The sequence below is a fragment of the Rhipicephalus microplus genome, chromosome 4 (assembly GCF_043290135.1).
Source record: "Rhipicephalus microplus isolate Deutch F79 chromosome 4, USDA_Rmic, whole genome shotgun sequence".
NCBI lineage: Eukaryota > Metazoa > Arthropoda > Arachnida > Ixodida > Ixodidae > Rhipicephalus > Rhipicephalus microplus.
In genome coordinates, this window is record NC_134703.1 from 168627146 (window position 1) to 168644201 (window position 17056).

At 45.2% G+C, this 17056-nt stretch overlaps 1 protein-coding gene across 5 annotated transcripts in view; it reads right to left on the reverse strand.

Moving 5' to 3' along the window:
- LOC119172948 (cytoplasmic dynein 2 intermediate chain 1) overlaps positions 1-17056 on the reverse strand; it is a 97282-nt gene that overhangs the window by 23910 nt on the left and 56316 nt on the right. For all 5 annotated transcript variants that reach the window (XM_075893853.1, XM_075893852.1, XM_075893856.1 and 2 more), the window contains 4 exons: positions 16478-16601; positions 7776-7845; positions 4135-4178; positions 472-652 (listed from right to left, as the gene is read on the reverse strand). In XM_075893853.1, coding sequence (XP_075749968.1) covers positions 472-652; positions 4135-4178; positions 7776-7845; positions 16478-16601 — 419 coding nt within the window. The remainder of the gene's footprint in view (positions 1-471; positions 653-4134; positions 4179-7775; positions 7846-16477; positions 16602-17056) is intronic.

The window sequence follows — 17056 nt, forward strand, 5'->3', positions numbered from 1 at the left end:
TCAATCAAATCAAAACTATTGTCAGTTATCGTGAAACAAAACTCGTTTGATATCACATCAGTTAGACAGCGTACGAATGCGATCACGTGGTGTCCTTTCATATTTCTAGGGGTTTTAGGTGCTGCATAAAATCACCGTGCAGCGTGAACGTTGCTGCAAAAAATGAATATGTCAGTTGGAAATGACCTCCAAAATATAAAGAAACGCACTTGGACCAAGGAAAATAATATTTTTCGCATAAATGATTTGAGGTAATCAAACAAATAAACGCAATATAAGAATACCCTAACGAGCACCAGACGACGACAAAAACCGTATGTCAGTGGTTTCATTTGGTAGTGGTTGATTCTCGCCCCCCACATTTTTTTTGTAACTATTTGGTTCTATAGTTACGTGAAAGACCCTGCATGTAAAAGCAATAGCGATGTGCGAACGTGACAACGTCATAGTGTATAGATGTGGGACACTCACGGTGGCAGGAAATTCGGCACCCGGAACACCGCCGCACGCACGAGTCTGAGCGTGGCCCCGGGTGCGAGTCCCAAGTCAGAGAGCGATCCCTCGGGCTCGCTCTTGACCGCAGCCACAGCCCAAGAGACAAGAGTGCCTTCTTCGTCCAGGCTCCAAACGTTGTAGCCGTCCTCGGAGGAAACTGCATGGAGAACATTGCGGTTTTGTGGTGTCACCCGCGATAACGCAGTGGTTGTGGACCCGATCGATGGCGTTGAGTATGACAACGGCCGTGGTATCACATTTCGGTGGAAGCAAAGTGCAAGAGACTTGTGCGCTGCCTGGTGTACACGCACGTGAATGAACACAAAGAACACCAGGGGGTCGTATCTTCCGGAGCACTACACTACCGCGGCCCTCGTAATAAAATTGTGAATTTTGCACGTTAAACCAAATCCCATACTATTTCACAATAATGACGATGAAATCTAATGCTTGGGGGCGGCGCTGTGTGGACACGCACTGGTGGTTTTGCGCATGCGTGACACCACGCCGTACATACACCACCACCGCTAAGTGCTGTGCGAGCACACATAACCGGTCGTTTACGGAGTGGTTTCACTTTCACCATGCTGGCCTGTTAAGCATTGCATTTTGTATCTGTAACAACTAAACGGACAATGTTATGGCAGACTCAGTAATGAGTAGTTGCGCGCGTTCTTTCGTGGCCTTGTCAACTCACGTCGCAAGAAAACATGTACTCAACAGCCCAGGATGGTGGCGCCCATACGTCTTAGGTAAAATAGTCCATACCGTAATGCTGAATACACAACACAATTCTATTTGCTTAGTGACGTCCCGCTTCGCTCATGCGGCGCGGCCCATATGCGTGGCCCTGACGTATTCGGAAATGGCCAGTCAGGGAGGACCAACACGAAATAGTATTCGTTATTCCGCGGCACGGTATGAGTACGAATGGGACGATATGGCACGTGTACTTTGGCAATGCGCGAGAAACGAAGATAGGCCACGAAAGAGGAGGACGGCAATTAAATGACCTTCCTCAGCCAGGCCCTGGAAGACCAGGTGTGGGCTGTCTAGTGGGTCAGGACCATCGCCGAGGACCTCGGAAGAAGTTCCTCGAATGATCTTTCCTTGAAAGCCTAGCCCCGGACGCTGCAACAACCGTTGGACAAATAAAGTTCTATCAATTCAACTCAACTTTGTTGATAATTGTGTAGAAGACGAGGAGCGGCGATATCGCCGTAAGGGGTAAAGTAGATGAGGGTGTGGGAATAAAGATAAAGTCGACTGTGGGCCTTGCCACGGGGACGGCGGCTCGTCTTTTTGTTTTTTCACAGACCTGCCATTACACGCACTGCGGGATAGGACATGAACTGGTGGTGCAGTGGTTCTGAAAAAAAAAAAATTGTGTGCCCCGCCGCGGTGGTACTCGGCTGCTGATCCGCAGGTCGCGGGATCAAATCCCGGCTGCGGCGGCTGCATTTCCGATGGAGGCGGAAATGTTGTAGGCCCGTGTGCTCAGATTTGGGTGCACGTTAAAGAACCCCAGGTGGTCAAAATTTCTGGAGCCCTCCACTACGGCGTCTCTCATAATCATATGGTGGTTTTGGGACGTTAAACCCCACGAATCAATCAATCAAAATTTTGTGACGATCAAACTAATTTGTATGCTGTAAATTATGAAAATAATGCTAGTTTTTAAAATACAACTCATTCAATTAGCGGGTCATAATAATGGAAACAAATATTGTGAGCCGAAAAAATCAATAATCCGTTTTATCATACTGTTTTTCCGTCATCTCGTGTACGACATTACACCTCATAAAAACTCCTGTGGCTAAAGCCCAGAACGGTAGTGCAAAAACAAAAGACCGCCGGAAAAAGACAGGACATGCAATATGCCAAGCAAGAGTTAAGTAAACACACTACATATTCTTATTTACAACGGACCAAAGTAGAGAGTAGCGGCAAAACGTGAACTACAGCTGCACATGAAAACACTGGCCGTGCCTCTACTTCTCCATTCTTACCTTCTTTTTCACTGCTGTGCACATTTGACAATCAGGACAATTGTTAGTCGGCGTTTGTGGTGTTTTGACCTCCCTTTCTTCCGTGTCTGTTTTATTCAACATGAAAACCGGCGTACTATATTATCTTTCTGTTATTATATAACGCAATCATATCAACATTCTTCATGTACAAGTAGCTGAAAACTTTCCTATCCCAACGCTCTTCTCCCATTTTTCTCAATCGCTCCTTAAAATCTATCTTGCTGCTAGCTTCCCTGCACTCGAACGATGTCGATCCCATGTCACCATGTACGCCCTGATTGGGGGGTACAGGGTGCTCCCAAAACAATTCTACCTATGCCACGTTGTTTAATTATCAATCTTCATGAATCTGTGATATCATGCACAAGACCGCATCATCCAATGTCAAAACCAGAACTATTACACAGCCCTCTCACAACGTCACACCTATTGTAGTTCAACAGTGCATGCCCTATTTTTCATAGCAGCTACATTCTTGTTACCCTTACTCATTACGTATCTTTCTTGCTTCCTTAGGTACTCAGCCTTGTTGTTTATCCATACGCCCAAATATTTGTTTGTATCCACTATTTCTAGCGTGACTTCCTGTATCTTATGTTCACTGCTTTCGTTATGATTAAATACCATGATTGCCAATTTTCCCCCAAGGAACTTCAAATTTAACCTATCTCCCTCATTACCGCAGATGTCTATCAATTCCTGCAGATCTTCCCTGTTGTCGGCTATTAATACTATATCATCTGCATACATCAATGCTGGCAATGACTGTTTCCCTTTCTTGGCAAAAGAGAGGCTGAAGCCCAGTCCCTGAAGCCGCTTCTAATTTGGCTTCTATTTCGATCATATGAAGGAGCACCGTGGTGCGGAGAAAAAAGCGGGCCATGCCCGTTTCTGGAAACACGCTGTCTTCTTGCGGTTGGGACGGCCCGAGAGAAAGAACCCGCCGCGCCATACATATTTCGGAAGCCATGAGAAAATCTTCTATATAAAGCGCTCGCTGTTGGCCGAGTCTGCTCCTTAATAATCATTCACATCGTGGATCTGTTTTTTCTCGCCTACATGCCCGGTTTAAACTGCATGTAACGAAGACTTTTTTTTGCTTCGCTAACATGATCGGCCATTTTTCGTCATTCTCAGCAGATTGATGTCGAGCAGTGGTATTCACTTATTGTGGCATATGCCCGTCATGATCGACCATGAAACACTCCGTGACAACTTTAGACGGAGGCGAGGCGAGGCCCCAAAAGGTGCTCTCAGGTGCGACTTTTACGCGCACAGTACAGTTCGCACTGTGTTTTCACCACTTCCTTATTCTTGACCTAGGGGTTAAACAAGATTTTTTATTGTTCTTGACGAGAATACCTTATCATAAAAAAAAAACAGGGCTGCCGAATCTGTACACGAAGAAATGAGGCGTGTGCTGTGGCTGCGTCGAAAAAAAAAAAACGTCGGCACACATTGTTTGCACACTTCCCGAATTGTTTGATCTGACAAGCAAAAAGATGCATGCACGACAAAAAAAAAAGTGTTGATCACAAACGCCGGGATAAATACTGCAACTCGAAAAGAAAAGAAGAAGAAAAGAAAAACAAAATGTGTGGCGGCTTACTTTGAGTGCGTTGCTGCTGTTTCCCCACGTCGGAAGTGCCGCCCCTGAAAGTACCGAAAAAGAGAAGAGGGATAATTGTTTATTCGCGCACAGCTCACTCGCCGGAACGAGATGGATTAAGAGTGTTTCGGCGTATTAACAGCAGACAAACCACAATGAGAATTGTTTAGATACCCTTGGACAACATTTAATAGCGATAGTCAACAGGAGTAGTCATAACACAGCCATAACACCAGTCGACGCTAGCATGTGCTAGCGAGTGCTGGTGGTAGACAAGTAAATACGGTATCTGAAGGCAAGTTGCTTATTGGGTGCTTCATGAGACTGCACTGAGCCCACGATTGGTGAATGCAGGAATTATAGTGAACCAGTTTATGTAAATACAGACTTCTTAACATTGTTTTCATAACGCTAGATCGCCAAGAAGCAAATCACGCACGTTAGAAGCAATGCCAGTGACCGTGCTTGTGCGTATCGTATACGTTAAAAATGTAGCAGTCATTACTGACTCGAATTCTCGCGATATGCTTTTCTATGGATACGTTTTTGCGTCGTAAACGGGCATTAAAATAGTGGCAGTTAATTCTTTCTAATAAACGAACCTATGGGAGTTAAACTGCCACGTAAAGCTTCTCGAAATGCTGCGACAGGCTAGCTTACGGATAAGCGCGGTGTATGTTTTTTATGCCACTTAACAAAAACAAATATGAACAAAAATTGAAACAGAAGGCTGTTGTGGTGTCTAAGCAAATATTCTGCTAAAGCGATTCCTGCTGCCGACATTATATTGTGATTGAGCTAAGTATTAATAGGCACAGCACCATACCGCGCGTCTCGCTTTATTTCACGGGAGCAGCAAGATTCTTCTTCTAATGTTAAACGACTGCATCACCTCGAGTGAAACACAGGCGTACGAATAAAACTGATTCTCTCCATTTTAGATGCGAAGCAGCTTGTGGTCGAGTTCCTTCTCGTGTGCGTGACCATTTTTACTGCGCATGCGCAACAGCTGGCCCAAGCTGCGCCAGAACACGCTCACGCGCTAGCGCGTTCTTACCTGTGTAAGGAGCTGGGTAATACGCTGTGGCCGCTCCCCATCACACTTTCTCAGCAATAGTGGAATGGCTTCAGGGAACGAGATTCAGCAGACGCGCGATGAACCAACGCGTTGTATATCAGCTGGAACGTGCTGGCACGCGCTAGCGCGTTCTCGCCTGTGTAAGGAGCTGGGTAAGACGCTGTGGCCCCTCACCCTTACATTCTCCCAGCCATCACGTGATGGCGTCGAGAAACGATATTCGGCGGACGCACGATGAACCCTCGTGCTCCTGCGTGGTGAGGAAATGAACCCGCGTGGCGTGCTCCAACAAAAGTTCGGGACGAGTAACAGCGAGAGAAACTGCAGGATATTCGTGGTGTACTCTACTTTCAAGGACGCGTTAACATCGGGCAAGGCGCCAGTGATGACCGAAACGTTAAGTCTACCCATGCGCTGCTTCACATGGTTCCCTTTATTGGCAGATGTTGCAATTTTAAATGCGAAGCATTTCTTAGCCAAGTTCGGTGATTTTGAGCGCATCTATTTATCTAGCCGCTTACGACTTTTAGCTCTCCTGGCCGTTTCGATAATGGTAACGCGATACCAAACCTGGTATGGCATTAACATGACTGTGTGAAGAACATATTTGACTAGTCATAACATGAAAGTCATGATATGTACGTCATAAATGTCATAATTTACATTTCGTGCCATGTAACAACATGACTACATGCCACGCTCATGATGCGCTGGCGGCTGTTTCGCTAGCTTCACTTATACGAAATTCGCTCTTACGGGACGTGATAATAAAGAAAGTATGTGACTGGTGCAAATATGATAAACATGAGATGCCTATCATGTAACAACATGACTACATGCTACGCTCATGATGCACTCACGGCCATTTCACTAGCTTCACATGTACAAACTCGGTATTATGTGACGCGAATGGACTACATAGGTAAATGACACATTCAAACATGATAATCACGAGATGCGTGTCTTGTAACAACATGACTACATGCCACACTCATGATGCGCTCGCGGCCGTTTCGCTAGCTTCCTATATACCAAATTTGGTATAACATGACGTCCATGGATGACGAAGGTACGTGAGTGGTGCAAACATGATAATCATGAGATGCGTGTCATGTGAGAACATAACTACATGCCACAGTCAAGGCGCCAATACATTTTGACGTGAGGCGGTGCGCGTGCTCGACAGCGTTCGTTTCGTCGCCTCACGCTGGCGTTGCGACACCAGGCACCGCTTTTGCCATATACTCGAAGGCGTGCGCCACGCTGCGTTGCTTTGACGCATGCGCGTTACAGCGCGTCCGGCGTCCCTCCATCACGAAAAGAGGGAGACGCAGCGTTGTCTGGGTAACGCATCGGCGCGAATTTCGAGCCGGTTGCCGTCGGGCCGCGCCGGCGGACGCTAGTCGCGTCGGTCGCTCCTGGCGTCGGTCAGACTGTAGAGTTCTCGCGTTTTGCCAACGTAGCGTCGCTGTGCCCAGCGTGCGCGCACGTCAACGCTACATTGTAGTATATTGGCTTTTACATGATGCGCTCGCGGCCGTTTTACTAGCTCCACATATACCAAATTTGGTGTTACGTGACGTCAATGAATGACGAAATTTATGACTGGTGCAAACATAACAAATCTTACACGCGTGTCATGAAAGAACATGACAACATACTACGTTAATAGCTTGCTCGCAACCGTTTGTCTAGCTCCGCATATGCAAACTTTGTTATCACGTGACGTTGAATAGATGATGAAGGTAAACAACACATCTAAACACGATAATCATGACACGGAAGTCATGTGCGGCATCGTTTACTTCTACCTTGTAACGTTGAGCTGAATTTAAAGTGGCATGTCAACCTTTCTTCTTCGTGCTTCGCATATAATTGATTCTCACTGTACGTGAGATCTGCCAATTTTTTTTATCTTTACGTTTCGCAAAGGCGACTGTAAATTCATTTAACTTTCTAGTCGCATTTTGATGCATCAGTCTTTTATGCGTACACAAAAGCAGAAATCAAAATAATTTAGCTAAATTCAAAAATAAAGTAAGCAAGTGGAGTTTCATTAAAATGACCCTTGAAACTGAACGCTGCGAAGGGCATCACCAAAAAAAGCTTGTGTTTTGTGGCCTTCACGACCTATCGGAGAAAAGGATAACACGTCCGTCGTTGCTATAGACGCACCCATTTTGCCTCCACAGTGTTGAAAACTGAACACAAACAAACGAATGGCTTACGACATTTGAATACGTGATTTCAATAGACCATCTATTCATATTATTCCCCCTCTTCCACACACAAAAAAACACGGGTTTTAACGTGAACCTCCGTAGGACTTGTGACAGGGAAAATGAAAGAGCACCGCAGCAATGTATGATAGCACTTGCGGCCCAAGACGTCGAAGTAAACGTGATCTACTGTAATTGCGACGATGCACATGGCTACGTTTTAAAAATAATGGCTCGTCTCTTTATCAAGCACATGCGAACACACGTGAAAAACCATCAGCTGGTTCAGCATGGATGTGAAGTCGTGCAAGGGATCAATAATCAAGTATAGCACTGTTACGAACAGTTCTTTCTGTGTCCAGCAGCAGATATCCACGATCTTGGCGAAGTGGCAGTCCGTATCAAAGAGGGATGCTGCAAACAAGAACACAAAGATTGCCGTCATTCTTGTGGTTTACATACGCTAAGATAACACAAATTCAATAAGAACTGACAATCGTGGCAAGCAAAGTATAAGGGATGTTATTAAATGTAATTGTAAAGCCAATGTCAAGAAAGAAAAGTGGAGAAAAAGGTAAGTGGCAGGATCTGATCCTGCGAGCTTCGAATAACGCATTTCGAGGCTCCACCATTGAGCTACGGTGGCGGTCATTCCTGCGTCCACTTTATAGGGTATACAAGATTTAAACGTGGTCAGGTTCGGATCGTGCCGGTGGCAAGTTATCCTTTATCCACATTTATTTATTCACATCGATATTTGTAACATCTATAATTCTCCGGGGAATCATTGTCTGTTACTTCTCAAATATATTGTGTTAGCAAAGAAAACGAACCCTTAAGCTTACACTTCTTTCCTTCATACGCTACTGTAGGAAAGATATATGAATGCTTACTTCAATTTGTATTTTATTTCAAGAAGCTTTATTTGAGCCCAATCACAGTCGGCATTATCACTTTTCTGAGTGCTGTAGGACAAATAACGCCTACAGGATAGACCAAACTATACATACAGGAAATGGTACAAGCTCTTAGACGCACTAAACAACGACTGCTGACGCTTCACAAGGCTAGTCGCTAGCATCGTGTTAACATCGGTGGGTCGCAGCGTATCGGCAACAGCCGTGGCTTTCTGCGGACGCCTGTGAATTTGGACTAGATTTTACATTGCAAAATGCCGAAGGTTTGGCAAGCTGGAATAACGAAATTTTATTTCTATGATGATTCTATTGTGAAACTGCAGTGCATGGTTACTTAGCGTTACTTTCTCTTTGTTTGCGAAAAGTAAGCCGGGAATCAAACAGTGTATGACCCTGGATTCACGTGGGCGCACTTTTGAGTTTGCGACAGTAATTATATGGACACTCTCGCCGGGTGCTGCCGTTGTCATCATGTCCCAACTTGACAACGTTCCTCCGTGCATCGCACATTCTACCGCGGGCAGATACACGCGAGTGGGCGTGACAAACGCGGCTGAAATAGAGGTGAAGCCATCGGGCTCATCTCCAATTGGAAAGAGAATGCATACGGTAATATAACCCCCCTCAGGAGACCTGTCATCAAAGCAGAGAGGAAACTCCCTGTCCGTCTTGAAAGAGCACTACAAAACACTGAAGGGAGCGCGAAGTGGGAGAAGGCACTCGAGCAGAAACTTTGAACTTTTACCCTAAGACAGCCACGACTGCGAGGGTCGAGCGTGGAAAGACTGCTCACACGCTCACATGGCACATTTCTCTGGTGCGTCAAAACAAATTTCGCGCGAGCCAAAAGGGAAGAAAACGAAGGCTTTGCGGCGATGACGTAACTGTTTGCAAGCTTCGTCGTGTGACGGGCCGCGGTTGCTGGGATACGCGATATTTTGAAAGCCATTTGCGCACGGCTAGTACGTGTTCCGTTCTAAGCGTGACTCGAGACTGTGCAAAACGAGTATTTCTCCGAAGCGGTCGTATTCTCTCACACCAACGTTTTGCAGAGTTACACGATGTCGGACACGAAGAGAATTAGCTTCGAGCCTCAGTTCGTGTAAAATTGCAATTTGTCGCTATCACATTCAATGCTACACTTTTGCGGTGAAACTGAATTTTTTAGGCCAGCTACGCCAGCTAGCTGATAATCACGTTCTTTTCAATTGTTGCCGATTATTAAGGTGTTATGTTTCCATAACTATATTACGTTAAATTATTACATCGCGGAAGCGGCATATGAAAAATGCTTTTATCAGGACATTATTTATACGTGTGGTGTTGCATGTGAGTGACCCCCCCCCCCACACACACACACTTTATATATATATATATATATATATATATATATATATATATATATATATATATATATATATATATATATATATATATATATATATATATATATATATATATATAAAACAGAATCTGTCAATTATGTCTGACAATTATTGTACAATGGCGATCACATCTATTGCAGTGTCTATTTAGTTACTGTTCTGCATTTCCAGGTGAGTGCTTTTTGTCAGGTGAGAATCAATTTTATTAATTACGAGTAGGCAGCTCGAACGAAACAGCGTTTCTAGAATGTTTTCGTGAGGAACAAATATCAGCAGTCAAACATCTTACATTTCCTGACACCAAGCAACAACTTGCAAGGCCGTTGTTTTTTTAACGAACTCCTGTTTCGATTCGACAAGAAACTATTATCATTGTCTTGAATGAACTCTACACCCTATAGAATCTCACGTCGCCAAACACTTGGCACAGCTGGGCCAACACGTGCAACTCGGCTCTCATCATCCTCGCGTTCCTTATGTGATTCTCTCCCCGAACTATTGCGCACAGAACGCGCGTTCTCCCGCTGCGCCGAGTTGTCCGGCGTAGTATGAAATAAGTCGGATGGGTAAGAGAACGAGTACAGAGAGAGGAAGAAAGAAAGACTGATAAATAAAAAAAATGGAGAAAACAGAAAAAAAGATAGACGGAAAAAAATACTCGTGGAGAGAAATAGATAAAAGAAACCAACATTAAAGAGATAGAAAACACAAAGCAAGACAGAAAAAAAGAGAAATAGCGAAAGACAAGGAAATATTGATGAAGTACAGAAAAAGAGAGAAATGAATGACAGAAAACACGAAACAAGCGAAAAAGAGGGAGAAAGGAATAGACAGAGCAAAAAAAACAGAAAGGAACCCACACAAAATACTTAAAAAACTGAGAGAGATAGAAAGAGAGAGAAAGAGAGAAAGGGAAGAAATAAAGAGAAACAAGGAACGTCGTTCCAGCCTTGCGCCACGAGTGCAAGCTGCTTGAAGTTTCCCTCCAAACTTTCTCTCTCTCTCTCTCTTTCCAGCACCGTAAATGAGTAAAAGTGCTTGATCAGCAAACAATTCGCGTGTTTCTGAATACTTGAACTTCCGTCCTCAACAATCATGGCTACGTTAGCACGAGCTCACGTCAATCAACGCCGAGCGAGACAAGATAATTCGATGCTATAGTGTGCGTGGTCCCTCCCAGCTATTGTGTGGAGGCCACCACGTGGACGAGGCGCACAACTTCGGGTAACAAAATAAGCACGAACCTTCTGTTTTTGCGAATTAGACAGTAACACTCGGCCCTCGAGCACGTAATACACTGACTTGCTGTCACAGGCAACGGTAAATCCCCGCACGAGCGAAGCGGCCACGCGTTATTGACGCAACAGCTCAATGCCGCGACCATTATCAAGCTTTGAAGCACTCTAGTCGCGAAAAGAAAGAGGAGGATGAAACTTCGTGTCGGAAACTGGCAGCCTTGGTGGGGCGCGTACCACGACTAGGAGGACTCAGCCGGGCCATGCAATGAGAGGAGGACATCGCCACGACCAAAGGGATCGTATCGAGAAAAAACACATTTTATTCTTTTCTCTTGATGCACTTTTATACTTACTCAGGTTGTAAATTGTTGCCCACTTCGACAATGAAGCTTACAAACAGCCGTGCATTTGCAAATGAGTTCTGCGAAAACCCTCAAGGTGGCGCAAGGGCTAAGAAATGGAAAGACTGCAGGCATGGATAGAGGATGAGGGGGTGCTGGGGGAACTGCAGAATGGGTTTCGGAAACACAGAAGGTTGGAAGACAATCTGTTCTCACTGACACGGTCCATCGAAATAGCAGAAAAGGAACACAGGCCCCTGTGGCTAGCATTTTTGGATATCAATGGAGCGTACGATAGCGTGATTCAAGAGGAATTGTGGGGAATACTGGACACACTAGGCGCGGAACATGTAGTCACTAATCTTCTAAAGGGTATCTATAAAGGTAACAAGGTAATTTAAAGTGGGAAAAACAAGTATCCAAGCCTGCAGAGGTAAGACGGGGGCATAGGTAGGGGTGTCCCATGTCACCCTTATTATTCATGATGTACCCACAAAGATTAGAGGCCAAATTAGAGGGAAGTGGACTGGGCTTCAACCTCTCTTTTGTCAAACAAGGAAAACTCATTGAACAGGCACTACCAGCATTGATGTACGCAGATGATATAGTGCTAATGGCCGACAACAAGGAAGATTTGCAGAGATTGGCGGACATCTGGGGTATAATGAGGGAGATAGGTTACATTTCAAATTAAATAAGGAAAAATCAGCAGTCATGATTTTCAACGACAACGAAGGTAGTGAGCTTAGAATACAGGAGGCCACGCTAGAGATAACAGACAAATACAAATATCTGGGCCTATGGATAAGCAATGGGGCCGAGTACCTAAGGGAACACGAAATATACGTGTCGACTAAAGGTAACAGGAATACATCGGTAATGAAAAACAGGGCACTGTGGAATCACAATAGGTATGATGCTGTGAGAGGACTATGGACTATGGAGGTCATGGTTCCTGGTCTGACGTTCAGCAATGCAGTCTTGTGCATGAGATCAGAAGTTCAAGCAAGATTAGAAATTAAGCAACGTGGAATAGGTGCGCTTGCTTTAGGAGCTCACGGGAATACACCAAATAAGGGAGTACAAGGTGATATAGAATGGACATCATTTGAGGGCAGGGAAGCTAGCAGCAAGATAAAATTTGAGAAGCGATTGAGAGAAATGGGGGAGGAGCGTTGGGCTAGGAAGGTATTCAGCTACTTGTACATGAAGAGTGTCGATACAAAATGGAGGAAGCGAACCAGAAAATTGACTGTTAAATACTTGGAAAACAGCAGGGGGCCAAACCAAAAAGAATTATTGGTTAAGAAGAAGGTGAAGGAAGCTGAGACCAATATGTGGAGAATTGGCATGATTAAGAAGCCCGCAATAGAGATCTATCAAATTTTTTAAGCAGGATATTGCGAAGGAAAGGATCTATGATAATACTCGGGGTAGTTCTCTACTGTTTGAGGCCAGGACGGGAGTATTGCAAACCAAGACATATCGGGCCAAATACGAAGGGGTAGACACGGTATGCAGTGCGTGGGGAGAGGAAGAAGAAACTGCCGAACACTTGATAATGTTCTGTAAAGGGCTTCACCCTATAGTTCAGGATGATGGCGCAGAGTTTTTCAAAGCATTGGGGTTTAGGGACAGGGAGGGCAAAATAAACTTTAAGCGGGTAGAATTAACTAGAAGGAGGTTATCTGATTGGTGGCTACAGTCAAGGCACGAACGAAAATTAAAGCCTTCACTGCAAAGTACGAATCTTCAACCTAACTTTTAAAGGGGAAAAGTAAATCTAGTTTTTGGATCATTAAGTATTACGGCTTGGTGGCGCTAGCCACCGCCCGATCTAAGGGGTACAGCCATATCCATCCATCCATTCATCGGAAAGAAGACTACCACCCGTTGTTAGCACGAAGCCCCGGAACAGCACCAGCTTTTCGGCCATTGAGAGGCTTTCTTTCTGAGAAATCTGTATGGATTTCCTTGTTGCTTCGTGCTGCAAAGTGGTGGTTGTCTTCTTTCCCCATTCTTAGCCGCGCATTTATAAGACTCAGAAATCGATACACTGCTATACCATTCGACAAGACTAGCCTGTTGTCCACAGTGCCAGACCAGACCTCCCCATCAACTACTTGCTACAAGGGAAAACATAGACTTTCCAAGGAGTACCACACTGGAGACTACCGGACAATACCACGTGAAGTGGTTATCGTACATGCATAACCTCCTCCTGTACTCAGCACTCGCCATGGTGGTCTATACTGGTTGTGGTGCTTGACCTCTGACCTGAAGGTCACAAAAGGAATCAGTATTTAGGGAGGTGTTGGATGAAATTTCGGCAGCGGCGGCCTCATTTTTGATCCAGGTGATACTGCCGCGCCCGTGTGATTTAGGAGCACGTTCCGGAACCAAAGGTGGTAAAAAGATTTGGAGTCCTCCATTACGGCGTCTCCCATAATCATATCGTGAATTGGGGACGTTGAACCCCAACATGTATTATTATTCCTGCCCCCCCTCATCATCATCATCATCATCACCGTCGTAGTCGTCATCATCAACATTATCATCTCTGTTTTTAACTGTCCCTCACGCACTGTGCAGAGTTGCAGTAACAGACCAGAACGCACAAGTCAGACCGACCTCTCTGTTATCGTCTAACGAATCCATCGTCTCTTAACGGCAGTCGACATCATTTGTTTCGGTCCTCACATTTATTCGGAAAGGCTCAAGAGATGTACCCGCGAAGCGTTGCAGCTGCTGTGACTACTACTTGAGGCGAGAGCCAGAATCGTATGGCTCACTACTCGACCCATGCGACGGGCGCACAATGATGACCGGTGATGCTGACAGCGGTGACGATGACGCTACAGATTACTTCCCTAACAGAGATTAAGCGCGCGGGGCGCTGAGTGAGATGATTATGATGCATAATAACGACGGCGTTATGTATACACTGTGATTTGTTTATTCATTTACTGTAACGGTAGATTTTGTTATGCATTCTGTATGTGTTCGCTTTGCTTAATAATTGTTTAGTGAATTGCAAGTAAAAAACAAATAAACGAGATAAATTGTATGGGTGCTTACGTAATATTTCACCAGGAGCTGCTCTGATTGTTACGTTACTAAATTGAGCGCATTGCCGGGAAGCCTGACCCACTCATCTGCATAGCAAACAATGATGCTAAGACAAGTATGGGAATGGTATTATTAGGAATTTGAAAGTTAGTGTAAAGAAAGAAAAGTGGACGAAAAGATTCTAACTTGCTGCTGACAGGGACAGAAACGGCGACCCTCGTATAACTCGTACGGTGCTCTGCCCGCTGAGTTACCGCGGTGGTCATCCGTCTACGCACTTTATGGGGTGCATATGTGCTGTTTAACGTGAAAGTGAGTGCCAGCGCCGCAGGAATGGCATCCAGTGTGGAGCCACGACCGCCTGGATCGGTGGACGCAGCGGCGTTGCCTAGTGTTGCTCCGACTGTCTCATTCGAAGTGCGCTCCACTGAAAAAAATATAATGGTCGAAATTACGCCACGCGCCAATCCAGGCAGCCGTGGTGGAGCCCTCTGTCCGTTGACGTCTCCTATACTTTCGTTGACACCACTGTCTGTTAGTTCTGAATAATATTGTGCCTAACAAAGAAAAACAAGCCTTTATATTTACAATTCTCTCTTGCATGTGTACACTCAAAATTTGAGAAATCAAGGACGTGTTTCCCAATGTACAACTGAGCACAAAATTGCCGTATTAACATCCATGGCTGGTGTTGCAAGTCTTACTGTAATCAATGAATAAGAAGTTTAGCCGCTCTTAGGTTCTTGAAATAATGCTATGCCAACTACGACAAAAGTGACGTAAAAATATTGTTAATACGGGCAAAAGCGACTGTGAATAGCGCTTACGGTGCTGCACCGGTTTCTATAAAACGCATTTCGTGAACTGATACGTAGAGCTAAATGTCTGCAACTAAATTAGTTCACCCAATGTAGCCAAAATAAAAGTATTTTTATTCTTGGATTATTGTGTCATATTTTGTGTATGCGTTACGCACATTATATTTTTTTAGTGGCCATCATTAGTCACAGCAGCAAATTTTAGAAAAAAAAGGCCCCTAAAAACAAATTGACGTCGAACTTCTTCAAGGTGTTCTCTTGCAGTACACGCCGAATTCCGTGAATGAAGTAGAAGCGCAGCATTACTAAAACATCATTCATTACGTGGTGGTATATTAATGGCGATAGCCAACGCTAGCCATTACAAGACAGTCAGCAAACATTGCGAAGTGATCGTATACTTCTAATAAACACAGTACATGTCAAGATAGGTATGTCATGTCTTTCATGCGTGCCAAGCATTTCTTTGATGATTTGATTGATTGATTGATTGATTGACGTGTGGGGTTTAACGTCCCGAAACCACCATAATATTATGAGACGTCGTAGTGGAGGGCTTTAGAAATTTCGACCTCCTGGGGTTCTTTAACGTGCACCCAAATATGAGCGCACGGGCCTACAGCATTTACGCCTCCATCGAAAATGCAGCCACCGGAGCCGGGATTTGATCCCGCGACCTGCGGGTCAGCAGCCGAGTACCTTAGCACTAGACCACCGCGGCGGGGCGTCATGCCTTTCCAGATATTGCCGTTAAGGAAATGGTCGCTACTCTATGTTGTTTCACTCACACCGTAAATGTCATGGCCTACCATTCATCTCTGTCATGAATGCATATCCTGCCATTCAAATTTTCATATACGCCCATATGATGTAACAGCCATGATGCCTGCTGGAGGAACGCACCGTGTAATTTGCGCCATTGATATCCCATGTCAATAATTACATTTCATTCACAGACAGACAGACAGACAGACAGACAGACAGACAGACAGACAGACAGACAGACAGGCAGGCAGGCAGGCAGGCAGGCAGGCAGGCAGGCAGGCAGGCAGGCAGGCAGGCAGGCGGGCGGGCAGGCAGGCAGGCAGGCAGGCAGACAGACAGACAGGCAGGCAGGCAGGCAGGCAGGCAGGCAGGCAGGCAGGCAGGCAGGCAGGCAGGCAGGCAGGCAGGCAGGCAGGCAGGCGGGCGGGCAGGCAGGCGGGCGGGCAGGCAGGCAGGCAGGCAGGCAGGCAGGCAGGGTTACTTGAGAAATACAATTGAGAGGTAAAAATACACCTGTAGAATACACGGGCATCTTCATGGGGTCCCCTAGAGATTCTGAGCCATCTGCTTCGGTGACACAGTCCTTAGAAAGGCAGAACTTGTCCCTTAAGTCCCACAATTCGATCGAGCCGTCCAGCTGAAAAGTGGAGGAAAAAAAAAAGTATACTAAACGATACCAGTTATAGAGACAGACTTGTTTTTGTTTAAGTTGACTCTCTGAAGTAATATTTACACGATGAACACCTCGATTCGCATTCACGTATCGTTACTCTTCGTTAAGTGATTTGATATTTATATACCATGGTTAAAAGCACGCGAAATCACACGAAAAAGATGGCACTAGCGAGTAGCAGCGAAGACAAGCACACTTTAAAAATGATAGTGCAAGCAGCTGACATTTGCGAGCCGTTGTCATGTCAGAGAAGAACATGACCGCCACAGACGATGTCTAAAACGTCGCTACCATGACGTGTGACTTTCGCCACTTTAGTTTGGTTTCGCCCACTGGGCTGTGTGACTCGTCTGCACCTAAGACGCCCGAAATTTTCTTTTAACACGATAGCGTTAAGAGCTCGCTTCGCAGAAATTCTG